The 20167-nt window shown below is 41.2% G+C and overlaps 1 protein-coding gene across 1 annotated transcript; it reads right to left on the reverse strand.

Moving 5' to 3' along the window:
• Positions 1–3256: 3256 nt before the first annotated feature.
• LOC139009804 (olfactory receptor 7D4-like) lies at positions 3257–4486 on the reverse strand. Its single transcript, XM_070413916.1, has 2 exons — positions 3523–4486; positions 3257–3311 (listed from the first exon to the last, which is right to left on the reverse strand). Exon 1 carries the CDS (start codon positions 4484–4486, stop codon positions 3548–3550), a length of 939 nt encoding a protein of 312 aa, XP_070270017.1. The 3' UTR covers positions 3257–3311; positions 3523–3547.
• Positions 4487–20167: the final 15681 nt, after the last annotated feature.

Below are 20167 nucleotides of genomic sequence, written 5' to 3' on the forward strand. Positions count from 1 at the left end.
ACTCATCTATACTAATAAAAGCCTATGTGGTCATCATGCCCTCACACAGTGATGCCCTCATGGTGCAACAAGGGATCGCCAGGAGGCTGCGTGTGCAGTGAGTGTGCGTGGGTGGGCAAGGCTGCGTGAGCTGAGAGGCACACGTTGGTGGCCGGGGACTTGACACAGCGTCCCCAGCGGGAACTTGACCTGGAGGTGCATTGGGGGAGCGGATGGTGGCTGTTGTGGCTCAGGGTTGGCCCAAGGCTGAAGCAAGCTGCAGATGGTGGCTGCCACTGCAAGGTCCTGAGGCTCAGGCAACGAGGGCTGGGCCAAGGCTCAGGCAAGCTGCAGTGTCTGTGAGGGCTGAGGCTCAGGCAGCCTTGCAGCCGGCAGTGGCAGCAGCAGAGGCATAATGGGGCATCGCCTTCCCCTGATCGCCGGGTCGCCTCCAGCAGAGGGAGGCCAGAGGAAACAGCAGCTAGGGGGTGTTGGGGGCAGTGCCTTCCCCTGATCAGCCAGTTGCCTCCTGCAGAGGGAGGCCAGATTGCGGCTTAGGCCCACTCCGCATAGGAAGCGGGCCTAAGCTGTCAGTAGGACATCCCCTGCAGGCTCCTGGACTGTAAGAGGGGGCAGGCCAGGCTGAGGGATGCCCCCACCTCAGTGCATGAATTTTCATGCACAGGGCTTCTAGTATATAAATATTTGGTCTTGGTAGACTACATATTTTTAAAAATATGTATCTTTTTTTATTTTGTTTTGTTTTTTCTTTGTTTTTAAAACATATATTTTTATTGATTTCAGAGAGGAAGGAAGAGGGAGAGAGAAATAGAAATATCAATGATGAAATAGAATCATTGATTGGCTGCCTCCTGCACACCCTCTACTAGGGATCAAGCCCACATGGGTGGGATCTGGTGGCCCTCCCCAGTCGGGACCCATTGGGCCAGGCTGGTGGGAGAAAGGGGCCGTGGGCAGTTGGCTGGCCAGTCCCACACCCCCCCCCCCAATCAGGGGGCCCAGATCAGGATGGTTGGCTTCTACATTGAGTGTCATAGCCACTGGTCGTTCCGGTTGTTCTGCCATTCCAGTCGCTGGGCTTTTCTATAGATAGATAGATTGATTGGTAGATAGATAGATAGATAGATAGATAGATATTGTATTGTGTCCTCACAACCCCAAGTCAAGTCTCTTTCCATCACCTTTTATCCTGAAACTCTTTCCCCTCATCTATCGCCCCCCCACACCCTTTTCCTTCTGGTAATCACCATAGTGTTGTCTGAGTCTATGAGGGGGTTTTTATGCTTAATCCCTTTACCTTTTTAACCCAGCCCCCCAAACCCTTGCCCTCTGACTGCAGTCAGTCTGTCGTCTGAATCTATGAGTCTATTTCTATTTTGTTACTTTATTTTGTTCATTAGATTTCACATATAAGTGAAATAATATGGTAGTTTTCTTTCTCTGACTGGCCTATTTCACATAGCATAATACTCTCCAGGTTAAAAAATATATAATAAAACAGAACTGCTTGAGACTAGGACCCTAGCCTCACCACACCCAATCTGGTCTCAGATGCAAACCGGGACCCGACAGCCACTAGGGACAAAGACCTGCGACCACAGCTGCAGACCCACAGACACCAAGAATCCGGACACCCTGGCCGAAGATTTCTGTGAGTCACAGAGCCCATCCCCCTCCCCACAGGCTCCCTGCAGCACCATAGAAACTGCTAGACCGGCCCCACACAAGCAGGCAGGAGACCCGGAGTTCAATCGCTCACTATGACATGCGTTGACCACCAGAGGGCAGTGCAGAATGAAGGAAGGCCCCGGCCAGCAGCTGGAAGGAAGGCCCCGGCTGGCAGCCAGAAGGCGCCAATCGGCCCTGATCGCCGGCCATGCCCAGGGACTCTACCCATGTACGAATTTTGTGCACCGGGCTTCTAGTATCTCAAATATATTAAGAACGTAAATTTTAAAGACTTTTTCCTGGAATTACTCAATATGAGTTCAAAACTTTTGTTTGAACAGGATCTGCTATACAGCAACATTCTTATGCTCATCACTCCACAGTGCAATCATTTGTATCTCTCTGGTTTCTTCCTCAGTTTGTAGAGTAGACAATAAATACACATTGAATTAAACTAAATGAAAACGAAATTAATTGAAGTCACATCAAATAAGTCTTTCCTCTACAAAAAAAAAAATTGTTTTTGAGTAATTGTACAGTCCTTACTATGTCCCAAATAATTAGTTTCAATTTTTTCTCCAAAGTCCCTAATTAATTTCATGATATTATCTTAATACAACACATTATTATCCCCTGTGTTGATTTTTGTTCACGCAAAAGCAGATGCTGAGCCCAGGGTTTACGTTTAAACACTTTATTGGAAGGAGCCAGGGACATGGATGGGAGAGAGGGGAACTGATACACAAAAGAAAGTATATCACATGAAGCTTGCATATGGCACCTACCACTGTGAATAAGCAGAGATTTCATCTCCAGGGGAAATTCCTGTAAATGGTAAAAAACACAAACCTCAGCATTATTCCAGATAAAGGAGGAAAGACATGCTATATTCTACACCTCTCCATCAAGAGCGGTCTCTAATAGGACACAATTCCCTGTCAGTTCTGCTACCACATAGTGGGTAACGTTTGTTCCAGCTGGTACTGGATGTTGGCAGTTATGCAATGGAAATGGTGAGAAGATGTCAGGGAATATGGGAGGAATCTTAACAGCACGGACTCCTCCATGTTTCCTTGCAGAATCAATTCTGTCATCATTCTTCCCCACCAAAAGAATTAGGTTCTAAACATGTTCCACAAGTGTGTAACTATTCTTCCTGAGGCACCCCTACAGAGTGCCAGAAAATAACTAAATCACTTGAGAAAAGAACTCTTATTTTATTGTACTCATTATTACATGGCTTTGGGTCTTAGAAGGTGCATATCAACATTGCAATAATGGGAAATATAAGTCAAATAAAAAAAGGAAAGGAAGGAAGGATCACAAAAAAAATGACACTTCTCAGTTTTTGAGGCAGTAAATTCCTCTGTTATCTGAAGAAACCATCGTTCAAATCTCGATTCCTACTCTGAACTTGAAAATCACATCACTGTTCCTGTGAAAGGTAGGATAGTAAAGTCAGCTTTCCAAGGTGTAGTCCAACTTCAATTCCGTCACTTCTTTTGAAAAGTAAAGTGAATGAGAGAAAATATCTCAAAAATGTTTTTAAGATGAAATTAAATCATTCATGTGAAGAAACAAGAAGAGTCCTGATAGCTTTATCATGCTGTTCTGATTACTGTATGATTTTCATATAATTTCATCTGAAAAAAAAAAGGATACAACCCAATTAAGGTGAAGATCAGCAACATATAAGGACAGCTTTTGGGGAAACTAAGTCAGCAATTGATATAAGCAAACAAAAGCAAAATCACACATGCCTTGGAAATAGAAGAAATCAAGACTGTCTTTCAGGAGTGAAAAAGAACCAGATATTTAAATTTGCAACATTTACCTTTGGGCCCCACTATGTACCTTTATGTCTGAGGCCAGAGATCCATCACAGACAAGATGTTACTAAGTTGAAGAGCCTTCTCAGGGCCCCCTTCATATCCTTGTTCCTCAGGCTGTAGATGAAGGGGTTCAGCATGGGGGTGACCACAGTGTACATGACTGAGGCAATTGAGTTCTGTAGGGACGAATGGGTCAGAGCAGAACTGAGGTGGACCCCCAGGCCTGTCACATAGAACAAGGAGACCACGGCCAGGTGAGACCCACAGGTGGAAAATGCTTTATATTTCCCTCCTGCAGAGGATATTCTCATTACAGAGGCGACAATCCTAGAGTAAGAGAACAGAATTCCTGTGAGAGGAATCACACCCAGGAGGGCAGTAGCCACATTCAAGACGATGTTATTGATGAGGGTGTCAGAGCAGGCCACCTTGAGGATCTGAGTCAGTTCACAGAAAAAATGTGGGATTTCAGTGCCGACACAGAAGGTCAGCCGCCTCATCAGTAGAATGTGAAGCAGGGAGACCCAGAAAATGATGAGCCAAGATATCAGAACCAGAATGCCACAGAAGCGTGGGTTCATGATGACCATGTAGTACAGGGGTTGACAGATGGCCACATACCGGTCATAGGCCATCACAGTCAGGAGGAAGCTGTCCATTCCAGCAAATATCATAACAAAATACACCTGAATTAGGCACCCAATGTAGGTAATGCTTTTGCTCTGTGCCTGGACATTCACCAGCATCTTTGGGACCGTGGTGGAGGTGAAACAGATTTCAATAAAGGACAGGTTGGTAAGAAAGAAATACATGGGGGTGTGCAGGTGGGAGTCAGAGCTGATGGCCACAATGATGAGCAAGTTTCCAAGCACAGTGAACAGGTACATGCACAGGAACACTCCACAGAGGAGGGGCTGCAGTTTAGTATCATCTGAGAGACCCAGGAGCAGGAATTGTGATGCTTCTGTGTGGTTTTCAGCTTCCATGCAGCTGGTGTGTATTCTAAAGGAGGAAAAGGCAACATTCAGTAAACAGCCAAATGGCATCTCAGCTAAGTCATCACCTTTTGATTTCACCATGGTGTGGGTATCGTTCATGATCTGGTAGTCATTTCAATGCTAGTCATTCACTCATTTACGTGGTTACCCAATTTTATTTTAAATGATGTAATTGTGCAGACTTTCTTTACTTTAGCAGAAGTCTTTCTCTTCTTATCTTCAACTCGCTGGTTCTAATTCACTTATTGAAATCTATGGACATAAACCAATTTCTTCTTTCATATCAGCCTTCCAAAATAACTAAAGATATTTAAGGTGCTTATTTTGATAATCTCCATACTACTTCCATTTCATACTAGTGATGAAAACATGTGTTTTCAACTTAAACAACCTCAGTTTTGTCACCTGGTGCTTTATATTGATGTCACAGCTAACTCTCTTATGTGCTTTATTGTGTTTCTAAAAATGTGCTTTCTGCTATTACCATTTTTAGAGGTAATAAAATGCCTTTAATCACAGTAAGATCTTTCTAAGTTATAGCTATTATTAACATTATTAATCTATTCTTTCGTTACAATTATTTTTTAGATATAACTGTTCCAAAGTACAGTATACAGCTGTGATTTAGAAATAGGATGTGAGTCAGACTTCCTGAAACAGAACTTGGTCTACCATGTTACATCTCTGTGACCTTGAAGAAGTTATTTAATCTCCCTCAGCTACAGATACTTCACCTCCACAATGAGAGCATTAAATATTCCTTACATTGTAGGACAGATGTGTGATTAAATGATATGATGCATAACATTTTTCTAGTGTAGTTCCTGTGATATACACTAGACATGTGATAAATGTGAATTGCTGTTCTTAACATCACAATAAAGCTGTCTTACATGGTAATCATTTTTAGTATTTCTCTTAAACTTGGGCAGTCATCATTGTAAACACGACAGGTCTATTTTTTTTTATCACAACACAGCACTTCTAATTAATGAAGATCCTGATGGCTTTCTATTTCAGAGACTTCCTGCCAAGTGGATTCTTCCAAGAAGAGGAAGATGCACATTGACTACGTAGATAATAGGGGGAAACAGAAGCACACTACCATCATAATAAAATGGAAAGCGTGTATGAGGGTATGAGCTCATTTGTACATGCTCTCAAGTGGAGATGTGTTGCATTCAAATCAGTGGCATGAACTGAAAAAAATTAACATATTTTATTAATAAATATTCAAAGTGTTTATATATGAAATCATCCTAAAAATCAAAAGGCAACTTAAATATTTGAACATAACAAGGCAACAAGCCAAATGGAATAAGATATTTGCAAATAATACTTCCGATAAGGTGCAAATCTATAATAATAAAAGCGTAATATGCTAGACTGGACGTCCTTCCAGACGACCTTCTGGACAAAGCCGGGGCTGTGAGGGAAGCCTGGGTCCTGAGTGCCTGTAGGCGGCCGGAGAGAAGCCCGGGTCCCGGGTGCCAGAGGGAAGCTGGTGCCAGCAGCTGGGAGAAGGAAGGCCTACTCTTGCACGAAATTCATGCATTGGGCCTCTAGTCCTATATAACAAAAGGCTAATATGCAAATTGACCGAATGGCAGAATGACCGGTCACTACGAAGTGCACTGACTACCAGGAGGAAGACACTCAATGCAGGAGCTATCCCCAGGTGGTCACAGCCAGAAGCTGGGCTCACACCTGGCAAGCACAGTAGTGGTGGTGGGAGCCTCTCCTGCCTCCACAGCAGTGCTAAGGACCCCTAAGCTGGCAGTCAGACATCCCCTGAGGGGTGCCAGACTGCGAGAGGGTCAGGCCATGCTGAGGGACCCCCCAGTGCATGAATGTTGTGCACCTGTCCTCTAGCATCCAATATATATAAAGAACCCATACAACTCAAAATCAAGAAAACAAACAGTTCAATTAAAAAGTAGGTAAAGAATCCGAACAGACACGTTCCCAAGAAGACATACAGATAGCCAACTGACCTATGAAAAAATGTTCAACTTCACTGTTCATAGGGGAAATGCAAATCAAAACCACAATGAGATACCAACTCATACCTGTTAGAATGGCTATTAGCAGTAAGACAAGAAATAAGTTTTTGAGAGGATGTAGAGGAGAAAAGGGAACCTTTGAGGGAATGAAAATTGATGTAGCCTCTATGGAAATAATATGAAGGTTCATTAAAAAATGAAGAATAGATTACCTTATCACCCAGAAATTCCTCTTCTGTATATCTACCTAAAAATTTTGAAAACACTTATTTGTAAAGATACATGCATGTACTTTATGCTTAATGCAGCATTATTAACAATAACCAAGACATGGGAACAACCTAGGTGTTATTCAACAGATGATTGGATAAAGAGGATGTGGTACATACACACTAAAAAGAAAAAAAAATACACTGCTCATCAAAAGATGAAATACTGCCATTTGTGACAACATGGATGGACCTTGAGAGTATCATGTTAAGTGAAACAAGTTAAAAGGAAAAGGACAAGAACCATATAATTTCATTTGTATGTCAAATAGAAAACAGAAATCAACAAATAAACAGACAAAACAAACTCATAGAAGTAGACAATAGTATGGTGGTTACCAGAGGGTAAGTGGGTTTAGGGGGGAGGGTAAAAAGGGTCAAATATATAGTGATGGAATAAGATAGACAGGTGACATATTATAAATTTGTACACCTAAGTCTTATACAATGTTATCCCAATAAATTTAATTTTAAAATGAAAGTAAATAAAGGTTTACATTCTGAATGATAAAAAGTTTCACAATTACTAATGTTTAGAGAATGCTAATTAATTAAGGAGAGAAAAAAATCACCGATGACCCATTGGATTTGGGGAGTTGGTAGAAAAGGCTTCTCTGTGAAGCAGGGCAATGAGGGCCATCTGTAATATCCTCAATAGTAAAGATAAATCAATTTTAAAAAATAATAAAAAAATAAAAGGCTTCTCTGAAATAAAAATACTTGAGCTGTGAGAGGAAAGATGGGTAATTGTGAATTAGGAGAAATTTAAAAAGGGCAAGCATTGGGGGCTAAGAGAACAGAATAACCAGTTGCACTTGTCTTGGTGAGCTTGGTAACAGAAATGATTTGAGAGACAGGTGAGATAGTGAACAGCTAATTGGGGTCAGGCTGGACAGAGTATGTGAAGCCCACAGTTTGAGCAACCAGTACTATTCTTTAAAGTGCCTCTCATGATGGTAATTTTATGATCATTTGTGGGTTAGAAATTGTAACTGTTTTTGCTTACCATGGTCAGTCGTTCCAGGGATCTATCTGGTGCCTGGCATATAGTAGATGCTCAACGTATACAAATGTTAGGCATATAATAAAATTTGAGACCAAAGTGTCAACTATAACACACAAAAAGAAATCTTCAAAGCTCTTGCCTAATAAGGAAACCAATGGCAATTTCTTAACTCAATAAAGACTAGTTGTTTTAAAACTGCAGACAACAGAATATTCTACATTACTCACTAAAACATTTGGGTTAAATTTATGAAGAGACCAATGAAGTCAACTCATTGATATTCAATCACTTGATATTCTGCTGAACATTTAAAGAGACAAGTAAGATGAGGAAAGAAAATTAGCCTGAATACTGAACATCAGACATAATTACATTATTTGTAGATACTATTGTGACACTAAGGTGAAACAATAATACCATCAGTATAGAACGATTACGTGGTATCAGTGAGTCAGATCTGCTGCAAAAAGGTTAGGAAATGCAATCAAGATACCCAATCACATTAGGAGCAAAATAGACAATACCTTATGCAGAGTAGATATTCAGTGAGTAGTTAATGAATAAATGATTGAAAACAAACAAATCAAGAGAAGTCCACAATTATGGAAAAGAGGTGGAGATTCTATGGAAAACAATTCTTTTTATAGAGACCTCTAGATTCCAAAAAGAGAGAGAAGGACAGAACAAAGGCTTGAAAAGACAGGTTTCAGGGGAAACTGAAGTCCCTTCAAAGTACAGGGACTTCATTGTCATAAACTATATACTATAGGACTGTCCCAGTCTAATTATTCCAGAGGTAAAGCCCAGTACCCACTTTGTCTCATTTCCCTTTCATTCCAACAGCCCTTACTGGATGGAATACAATGACCTTCTCTGCAGGATATCCCTGAAGCTTCCTGTTCTGCAAGGTCTGAACCTGGGAAGCCCAATTGAGCTTTTATTTGGCTGGGACCAGAGAATTAAGAAAAATGGCAAAAGGAACACGCTTAAAGTTTCTAGCATCTCCAGGGTTGAATTCTCAGAGCTCCTCATTAAATCAATCATTCTAGTGTCTTTTACTCTCCAAACAATTCAGACCCCATGGGGAGCAAATATACCTGATTTTGTGTCTGTACACGCATCAGAGGTGGGAGATGAATTTATTTCCTCCAAAGAGAAACAATTATTTCTTCTGTCTGACTTAAAAGTTAGAAGGTATCCCTAAGGAATGTTTAATTGCTCAGGAACCAAAGCCAGAAACCAACTTTCTGTTTTTCTGTTGAAGAACTTTTGGAGGTCTCATGGATCACTTTCTTTAAAAAAAAAAAAAAAAAAAGCAGAGTTGTTAAATAGTTTGGTTCTGTTGAAAGGACCAACCAAAGAAGGGCTGAAAAATGTTCTTGACATTAGCTGGTGACAGGGACCCTCTGTTGGCATTAATGAGGGCTCCACTTATTACCTCTAAATAGAGGGCTGGAAGCAGAAACAACATAGGTGGAGGGGGTTGAAGAATGAGTATTAGGGAAATATAGGTGACAAATATAATCCACCTATCATAATTGTGGGAAAGGGGAGGAGAGAGTATAAAGCATAGTGTAAAGACAGTGTGGAACATGAGAAGGTTTAAGAAAAATTTTAATGGAACATATAGGAACAGGAATAGTTTTAAAGAGAATGACCAAATTTAGTGCAGACATTTGAAGACACAGGAAGTGCTGACTACATAGTCCACAGGATGCAGTATATTCTCTAAATCACTGACAATCAGTGTGCTGAATCTCTGATTTATAGAATACTAGTAGCCCGGTGCACGAAATTTGTGCACATTAAAAGAGAATGAATTGCCCTAACCGGTTTGGCTCAGTGGATAGAGGGTCCCGGATTCTATCCTGGTCAAGGGCATGTACCTTGGTTGCGGGCACATCCCCAGTGGGGAGTGTGCAGGAGGCAGCTGATCGATGTTTCTCTCTCATTGATGTTTCTAATTCTCTATCCCTCTCCCTTCCTCTCTGTGAAAAATCAATAAAATATATATTTTTTTTTAAAAGGGACTTAATTAGCAGATATTTTAATATTGCTATTTGCCCTTTCTCTATAATAGGAGTGTGAGAGATGAAAGGAAATTAGTAAAATGTATATGAAAATAATATATAAATTTATTAATAAATGAACAGCAACAGAAGGATATAACAACAGAGGCATGATACAAAAACGACAAAAACATGATATGAAAAAAACAAAAACATGATATAAAAACAAATGTGATGCAAACAATGACTGATAAAGTGATTAAACTTATTCTAATATCTCCCTGTACACCACATTAAGAGTGAAAACACTTTCAGAGTGCTTGACTAATTTCCCTTGTGATGAAGTATTTAGAACTTTAACTGTAACGTCACATGCTCTTTGATCGTGAGAGAAAACAACCTATAACTGACCATGTGCAAAAACGGGTTCAGGTAGGACTATGCCTACTCTGTCTAGAGTTTGTCCTTGTGATTTATTAATAGTCATCACAAATGCTGGCATCACGGGAAACCGTCGTCGAATCAATTTAAATGGGAGGCTAGTGTCAGATGGGGACAAATTAACTCTTGGAAACAGAACAGCCTCTCCCTTTGCAGATCCTGTTAATACTTCAGCTTCGATAATATTAGGTCATAATCTTTTGATAATAAACCTGGTACCATTACAAAGACCCCATTTACTATTGAGATTTCTCATTAGCATGATGATTGCACCCACTTTCAATTTTAATTTATGACACGGCATTCTCAAAGGAGTAATACTATTCAGAAATTCGATGGGGAAATTTTCCTTTGTTTCTTTGTTATGGGGTGGGGCCACAACATTAGTAACAAAGAAACAGAATTAAAACTTTATTGTGGGGAGCCGCTACAGTGTTTTGGACAGGTTCAAGCCTTGGACTGATGAGAGGGCACAGTCCTCTCATTGCCATGTGCAAGTCCCAGCTTGGAGGGCAGGGCCCTCCCAGCACAATTATAGCCAACAGCTGTAGTTGTAAGCTTAACCTATGGTCCAAACACGTGGCCCCACGTGCCTGAGTGATGTGGGCTTGATAGAGTTCAGGTGCATGTAGTTGAGTAGGAGTGAAACCCAGGAGAATGTTTGTAAACATCTTGGTCACGCCCTTACTTTGCCTCGTAGCATCTGCTATAAAATAAAGGCATGGCTGTGGGTGTGGTCACTGTCTCTCAGAGAAGCAGCATCCCACCAAGACCCAGCTTTCATTCGCTTGTCTGTCTTTTCTAAGCCTTTCAGCCACCCCACTCAGGTTCACCCCATGCTGGCACGGCACACTTTAGAAAGATTTGCCTCCACACTCCCAGGGCGGGTTCCTGCCTCAAACCCCGCCCTTACAGGAAACATCTCCAGGAAACAGCTTGGGGGAGGGCGCAGCCGTTGCCAAGACAACCCCTGTAGGACTGACTTCCCTCTGCTCGGTTGCTGTTTATGTGTATGTAAGGAACACCACCCATGGTTTTTATATAAGTAGATTTTCACACTTCCATTGAGTCACTTGGGAGTTTGTGCTTCAGATCTCCACAACTCTGGCCTCTTTAGGTCAAGAGGTCTTGACTCCTAAAGATATATACTTCCAGACACATGGCAAAAGTCCCATTGAATTTCAAACTCTAACGCTACCTGGCACTCCAGTACCTTCATGCCAAGAAGAGGAGTCACCATTAGGGCAGGGGTAACAGGTCCTGGTCATCAGTGTCATTGTGTGACCATGGCAATGGGCATGCACCGGCATTCTGCTGTTCTCACTATGTGACTGGGTGCAGCTCAGGAGCAACCACAGTGCACATACAGTGGTGAATGCAAATGTTTTTGGTCCATTGTGCTACCCACAGCAAGAGGTCTGAGTGGTGTCTCCTGGGTGAGGCAGCTTCCTTTAACTCAGGTGTATTTGCAAAGACCGAAGTCTGTCAGATGGCTGCCCTTTTTGCACCTGAAACAATAAGCCCTTAATCCTGAAGGAGGATCTGGGCAATGAGCATAGAATTCTCATCTATAGTCCGTCCCTAGGGACATTTGAACCAACTTTTTTTTAGCCTTACAAGATTTTTTTATAGTTCTTTTTAATTTTTTTTATTTCCCAATTATAGTTAACATTCAATCTTATCTAATAAAAGGGTAATATGCAAATTAAAAGTCACTCTGTCACAAAGTTGGCGGCGCCCATAGCCACAGGATGGCGGCACCCAGTCCTCTCATCCCTGCCGGAATCCCTCATCCCGCTGTGGTTACGAGGCAAGCATTCCGGTCGTGGAGGGCCTCTGGACAGGCCAAGAGTGGAACGCTTGCCTCGTTGCCCCTGGCAACAAGGCAAGTGTTTCCGCCCAGTCTCAGAGGGCCAAATGACAGAACAGACTGGTACTGATTCAAAATGACACCTGCTCCATTGGCCTTTACCTCAGTACTAAGTCTGGAGAACTGTCTTGTAAATAAAGTAGATCCCGTACATGACCAATTACAACTGAAGGCTCCACCAGACCGCTGCGGGCGCCCTGACCCAGCACTGACTGCCTAGGGGGCTATGGATCAGGCCTGGAGAGAGGCCTGCAGAGAGGGAGGCAAGATCTAATCCATAGCCTCTGTGGCAGCCATTGATCAGAACTTGCCTCTCTTTCTCTCGTGACCTGGCCAACAGCCGCACCTTCATTTCTCTCCAGGCTTCCACCAGGGTTGCTGATCAGCCCCACCTTTCTGATTAGGCCCCTTGATAGGCCCAGAGACGTGGACTAGCATAGAAACTGACCAATCAGAACCAATTCTGGGTGAATGTAAGGAGCCAATGGCTGCCTAGGAGGTGGAGCTTTTGACGCTGACTGGCATAGAAACTGACCAATCAGAACCAAATTGGCCGGCAGAGGAGGGCTGTTGGGGGCAAGATCAGGCTGGCAGGGGAGTGCAGTTAGGGGTGATCAGGCAGGCAGAGGCAGTTAGGGGCAATCAGGCAGGCAGGCAGAGAGGTTAGGGGCAATCAGGCAGGCAGGCAGAGGGGTTGGGACAATCAGGCAGGCAGGCAGGTGCATGGTTAGGAGCCAGCAGTCCCAGATTGTGAAAGGGGTGTCTGACCACCAGGATCAGGCCTAAACCGGTGGTCAGACATCCCCCAAGGTGTCCCTTATTGGAGTGGGTGCAGGCTAGGATGAGGGGACCCCCCCTTCATGCATGAATTTCATGCACTGGGCCTCCAGTATTACATATTGGTTTTAGGTGCACAGCATGGCAATGAGCATGCACTTGCACCCTGCTAGTCTCAGTAAGTGGCTGGGAGCAGCCAGGTGCAACCTCAGTGCAAATATGACAGTGAATGCAAATCTCTTCGGCCAGTTAGATATTATGTAATTTATGAAGTGTTTCCCGTGGTTGATTTAGTACCAACCTGACACCATACATAATTACTACAATATTATTGACTATAATCCCTATGCTGTTCTTTACATCCCTGTAACTATTTTATAACTACCAAATTGTACATTTTTTAATCCTCACCTGAAGACGTGCTGAGAGAGAGAGAGAGAGAGAGAGAGAGAGAGAGAGAGAGAGAAAGAGAGAGAGAGAGAGGAGAGAGAGAGAGAGAGGAGAGAAAAACTTTGATCAGTTGCCTTCTGTATGTGCCTGGACCAGAGATCAAACCCACAACCCAGGTATATGCCCTGGCAAGGAATTGAACCTTTAAGTGCACAGGATGATTCTCAACCAACTGAGCAACTCTGGGACCAATTTTTACTTCTTAATCCCATCACCATTTTCAGACCAATTTTTACTTCTTAATCCCATCACCATTTTCAGCAGCCCCCCATATCTCTCCCATCTGGCAACCATCAGTTTGTTCTCTGTATCTATGTGTATGTTTCTCCTTTGTTGCTTTATTTTGTTCTTTAGATTCCACATGTAAGTGAAATCATATGGTATTTGTTTTTCTCTGATTGACTTATTTCTCTTAGCATAATACCCTCTAAGTACCGCAAATGGTAAAGTTTCATTCTTTTTTATGGCTGAGTAATATTCCATTGTATATATGTACCAGTTCTTTATCCAATCATCTATAAATGGGCACTTAGGTAGTTTTCATGTCTTAGCTATCCTATATAATAAAAGCGTAATATGCTAAGTGTCTGACAGGTCACTTGACCCCTTGGTTGACTGCTCGACCAGTCACTATGATACACACTGACCACCAGGGGGTAGACACTTGGACCAGTAAGTCAGCTTGCTGCTGGTGTCTGGCCAATCGGACTGGGTGAGATGGGCCAGACACGCCCTGGAGTCCTCCCACAGTCCCTCCCAGCCCGACCGGCCCCCATTGATCCCTATCAGAACTGGGCAAGACAGCCCCAATCGGCCTTGACTGCAGGCCAGGCCAAGGGACCCCACCCATGCACGAATTTGTGCACCAGACCTCTAGTTGTAAATAACTCTGCAATGAACATAGGGTGCATATATCTTTTCAAATTAGTGTTTTAGAACACTTTGGAAAAATACCCAGAAGTGGAATTGTTAGGTCACAAGGTATTAATTTTTTGAGAAACTGTTTCCTATAGTGGCTGCAACAATCTGCAATCTTGCTAACAGTGCATGAAGATTCCCTCTTCTCCATAGTCTTGGCAACATTTGTTTGTTGATTATTGATGATAACCATTCTGACATGTGTGAGGTAAAATCTCATTGTGGTTTCAATTTGCACTTCTCTAATGATTATTGGCATTGAGTATCCTTTCATGTGTCTGTTGTCCTCTTTGGAGCAATGTCTAGGTTCTCTGCACATTATTTGATTTGGATTGTTTGGGTTTTTTTGGAGTTAAGCTGTATGAGTTCTTTATACATTTTGGGTGTGAACCCCTTAGTGGATGTATCATTGGCAAATATACCCATTGGTAGGTTGTCTTTTTGTTGATGGTTTCCCTTTGATGTGTAAAACTTTTTAGTTTGATGTAGTCTCATTTGTTTATTTTTCCTTTTGTTTCTCTTTCCCAAGAAGATATATCAGAAACAATATTACTAGGAGCAATGTCAGACACTACTGTTTGTGTTTTCTTCTAGGAGTATTATGATATTGGGTCTTACCTTTAAGCCTTTAACCCATTTTGAGTTTATTCTTGAATATGGTGTAAGAAGGTGATCTAATTTCATTTTTTTTGCATGTATCTGTCCAGTTTTCTCAATGCCATTTATTGAGTAGACTTTATTTACCCAATTTTATATTATTGCATCCTTTGTCATAGATTAACTGACCATGTAGGCATGGGTTTGTTTCTGGGATCTCTGTTGTGTTTTATTGATCTGTTGGGTCTGTTTCTATGCCAGAATCATGCTGTTTTGATTACTATGGCCTTGTAGTATAGTTTAATATCAGGTATTGTGATACCTCCAACTTTGTTCTTTCTCAGGATTGCTGTGGCTATTCGGGGACTTTTGTGTTTCCATATATATCTTAGAATTATTTATTCTAGTTCTGTGAAAATGCCATGATTCTTTGATTGGGATTACATTGAATCTATAGATGGCCCTGGATAGTATGGAAATTTTAATGTTGTTAATTCTTCCCATTCATGAGCATGATACACACTTCCATTTATTTCTGTCTTCAATTTCTTTCTTTAGTGTGTTATAATTTCCCACGTACAGGCTTTTTACCTCCTTGGTTAATTTTATTCCTAGGTATGGTACATTTTATTATTTTTTGATGCAATTATAAATAGGATTGTTTTCTTAATTTCTCTTTCTGATAGTTCATTATTGGTGAATAAAAATGCAACTGAATTTTGAATATATTAATTTTATATCCTGCTACTTTTTTTTAATATATTTTATTGATTTTTTACAGAGAGGAAGGGAGAGAGATAGAGAGTTAGAAACATCGATGAGAGAGAAACATCGATCAGCTGCCTCCTGCACACCCCCCACTGGGGATGTGCCCGCAACCCAGGTACATGCCCTTGACCGGAATCGAACCCGGGACCTTCCAGCCCGCAGGCCGACGCTCTATCCACTGAGCCAAACCGGTTCCGGCTATATCCTGCTACTTTACTGAATTAATTTATCAGTTCTAATAGGGTTTGTGTGTGTGTGTGTGTGTGTGTGTGTGTGTGTGTGTGTAATCTTTAGGGTTCTCTATATAGCACTAAGTAGTTATCTGAAAATAATGACAATTTTACTTTTTCCTTTCTAATTTGGATACCTTTTACTTCTTTTCCTTTTCTGATTGTTGTGGCTAGGACTACCAATACTGTGTTGAGTAAAAGTGGTGAAAGTGGTCATCCTTGTCTTGTTCTGCATCTTAAGGAAAAAATAAAAAGCTTTTAGCTTTTCACTATTGAATATGATGTTAGCTGTGGGTTTGTCATATATGGCCTGTATTATGTTAAGGTCTGTTCTCTCTATTTCCACTTTACTGAGAGTTTTTATCATAGATGGATGCTGGATTATGTCAAATGTTTTCCTGCATATATTTATATAATCATATAATTTTCATCTTTTATTTGTTTATGTGGTGTATTACATTAATTAATTTGAGGATATTGGACCAAACTTAAATCCCAAAAATAAATCCCATTTGATCATGATATATGATGTTTTAAATGTATTGCTGATTTTGGTTTGCAATTATTTTGTTGAGAAGTTTTGCATTTATGTTCATCAGGATATTAGCTTATAATTTTCTTTCTTTGTCTGCTTTTAGAATCAGGGTGGCCTCATAACATGGAATACTATGAAGCTGTAAAAAAAAAGGATTTCTTACCCTTTGCAACAGCATGGGTGGACCTGGAGAATATTATGCTGAGTGAAATATTCACTCAGCAAAATATAAGCCAGTCAGGAAAAGACAAATATCACATGATTTTACTTATAAGTAGAATCTAATAAACATAATAAACTGAGGAACAATATAGGTCTAGAGCAGGGGTGGGCAAACTTTTTGACTTAAGGGCCACAATGGGTTCTTAAATTGGACCGGAGGGCCGGAACAAAAGCATGGATGGAGTGTTTGTGTGAACTAATATAAATTCAAAGTAAACATCATTACATAAAAGGGTACGGTCTTTTTTTTTTTTTTTTTTTTTTTAGTTTTATTCATTTGCCCACGGCTGGTCTAGAGACATGGAGGCATGGAACAGACTAACATATCTCAGAGGGGAGCAGGGGGGATGGGAAGAGATTAACCGAAGAATTGATGTACATATATGCATAATCAATGGACACAGACAAAAGTATGGTGAAGGCCTGTGGTGGAGAAAGAACTTGGAGGAAGAGAGTAAAGCAGAAAATTGGGGGACATCTGTAATACTGTCAACAGTAAAATAAAAAATTTTTTAATGAGCTTGGGAGCCTTTCCTCCTCTTGAAATGTTTAGAATCATTTGAGAAGGATAGACTTTAATTCTTATTTGAATGTTTGGTACAATTCACCTGTGAAGCCATCTTGTTCAGTACGTTTGTTTGTTGTGAATTATTATTATTATTATTATCATTATTATTATTGCTTTGATTTGGTTGATAGTAATAGGTTTGTTAAGAATATCTATTTCTGCCCAGCTGGTGTGGCTCAGTGGTTGAGCGTCAACCTATGAATCAGGAGGTCATGGTTTGATTCCTGGTCAGGACACATGCCTGAGTTGTGGGCTCAATCCCCAGTGGGGGCATTGATATTTCTATCTCTCTCACCCTCTCCCTTTCTCTCTAAAATCAATTAAAAATATATTTAAAAACAAAGAATATCTATTTCTTCTTGAGTCAGTTTTAGAAGATTCTATGTTTCTAGGAATTTATCCATTCCAGATAGTCTGATCTGTTGGCATGTATTGTTTGTAGTATTTTATTACAATACTTTGTATCTGTGGTGTTAGTTGTCACTTCTTTTTTTTTTTCTGATTTTATTTATTAGGGTGCTCACTCTTTTTTTATGAATCTGGTTAAAGGTTTATCTTTTTTCTTTTCTTTTCAAAAAATCATCTCTTGGTTTTATTGATCTTTTGTGTCATTTTTTAATACTCTATTTTGTTTATTTTCACACTGATCTTTCTTTCCTTCTATCACTTTGGACTTTGTTGTTCTTGTTCTAGTTCCTTTATGTGTAGGTTACATTGTTTTTTGGGATTTTTCTTGTTTATTGAGATAGACCTGTTTTGCTATGAATTTTTCTTTTAGGGTTGCTTTCCCTGTGTCCCATAGATTAAGGTTGCTGTGTTTTCGTTTTCATTTGTCTCAAGGCATTTTTTTATTTTTTCCCTTTTCTCATTGTTCACTTATTCATTGTTTAGTAGCATGTTATCTGGCCTCTGCATGTTTCTCAGATTTTTTTCTTGTTATTGATTTCTAGTTTCAAACAATTGTGGTTGAAGAAGATGCTTGATAGGATTTCAATCATCTTAAATTTATTGATACTTGTTTTATGGCCTATAATGTGATCCACCCTGGAAAATTTCTATGTGCTCTTGAAAAGGATGTAGATTCTGCTGCTTTGCAGTAAAATGTTCTGAAAATATCCCTTAAATCCATCTGGTCTAATGCGTTCGTTAAAGCCACTGTTTCCTTATTGATTTTTTGTCTAGAAGATCTATTTATTGATGTCAAATTGGGTGTTAAAGTTCTCTACCATGACTATTACTGCCAATCTCTCTTTTTATGTCCATCAATATTTGCTCTATTTTCACATAGAGAGGATCCTATGTTGGGCATAAATGTTTACAAGGATTTTAGTTCATTGTTGGATTGATCCTTTTAATATTATGATGTCCTTCTTTGTCTCTTATTGTAGCCTTTGTTTTAATGTCCATTTTGTCTGATATAAATATTTCTTCCCCAGCATTTTTCCATCTACATTTGCATAAAATATTTTATCCATCCTTTCACTTTCATGCTGTTTGTGTCTTTTGATCTGAGTATTGGCCATGGCTGTAGCAGACAAGCTTCTGTGTGTGGCCTGTCCCCATGGAGAAGGGTTGGCACCAGAGTCATTTGGGAACACCCTGGGGTGTGCTTTTTGGTGAAGCTAATTGTGAGGGGTGCTCTATTGTGGTGTGAAGCTAGCCACTAGATGGTAGTTCTGGGGGTTCTTGGGAGGGGTTCTGGTGCAGGCTAAGGTCTGCTACTTCCTTTTACTAGCCTGGGCCATCTAGTAGGAGCTACAAATGATATGTGGTTGGTAGCTGCCTGTGCTATGCTTGGAGGTACATGGGAGAAGCCACACTGCAAAGCAAGGCTGGCTGCCACCAGGACCAGGCCTGCACCTGCTCAGCAAGAGGCACAGGGCACACCTAGGCCAGCTCCCACTTGCTTGGGACCTGTAGACCCTTGAGAGTTCTTATGAGACTGCAGCACCGGCAAAGGCCTGCTGCCCATCTCCAAAAGAGCCTCCAGCAACGCTCAGGCTGAGACCAGCGGCCTGCTGCTGAAAGAGCCTTTGGTAGTGTGGGAATTGGGAGGGGTGGGGTCTTAGGGTCACTGGGTGAGGTGAGTGGTGTTCACCAGGTTAATGCAGATTCAGATTTGGTCCCCACCTGCACCTGCAGGCCCTATGGGGTGAGGGATCAAAACAGGAAAGATGGCACCAGCCTGCCAGAAGGCTCTACACAAGGACAATGGCAGCCGTCCCCCCAGCCCTCACCCTGAGGCCACACAACTCAGATTTTCCTTGCATGCATCTGGCATCCCTGAGTTGCTATCCCTCTGCTGGAGCCCAAGGCGAGTGCCTATGAGCCAGTGAATCTGTGCATGGGCCATGTAAGTGGATGCCTGGGTTTCCAGCAACCTCCATCTCACCCAGATGCAAGGAATTTCTGCTGATTTTCACAGCCAGATGTTTTGGGGGCTCCTCTTCCCAGCACTAGTGCTTTGGTCTTGGGGGCCTGATGGAGCTGGGACCCCTTGTTCACAGGTAGAACCTCTATAGCTGAGATATCCCTTCCAATTTTCAACTGCCAAACGTGGGTGCAGTGCCAGCAGGTGTTGTCTCTGATCCACCTACAAATTTTAACAGTGGCTTCTTTATATCCTTAGTTATACAACTATGTTCAGCTTGTTTTCAGATGATTCTTCCAGTTGATTATTCTATAATTTGTAATCTTGATGTGGTGGGGTGGCGGGGGGGGGGTGTAAGCACAACATTTTCTACTCTGTCATCTTAATTGGCACTCTAGATCAACATTTTAAATTTTTATGTATACATTATAATGATTTGATATTTCTTATAGTCACCATGGTTTTTGTGCCTTTTGACTACTTTCAGCAATTTCACTCACTCCTGACTCCTGGCAGCTCTTAATTTGTTCCCTATATCTATGTGTTCATTTTTTTATATAGATTCCACATATAAGTAAGATCATATAGTATTTGTCTTTATAAAACTTCTTTCAAATTAGCATAATGCCCTCAAA

This window comes from Myotis yumanensis, unplaced genomic scaffold (genome assembly GCF_028538775.1).
Source record: "Myotis yumanensis isolate MYYU_CA2020_CCGP unplaced genomic scaffold, mMyoYum1.0.hap1 SCAF_5, whole genome shotgun sequence".
NCBI lineage: Eukaryota > Metazoa > Chordata > Mammalia > Chiroptera > Vespertilionidae > Myotis > Myotis yumanensis.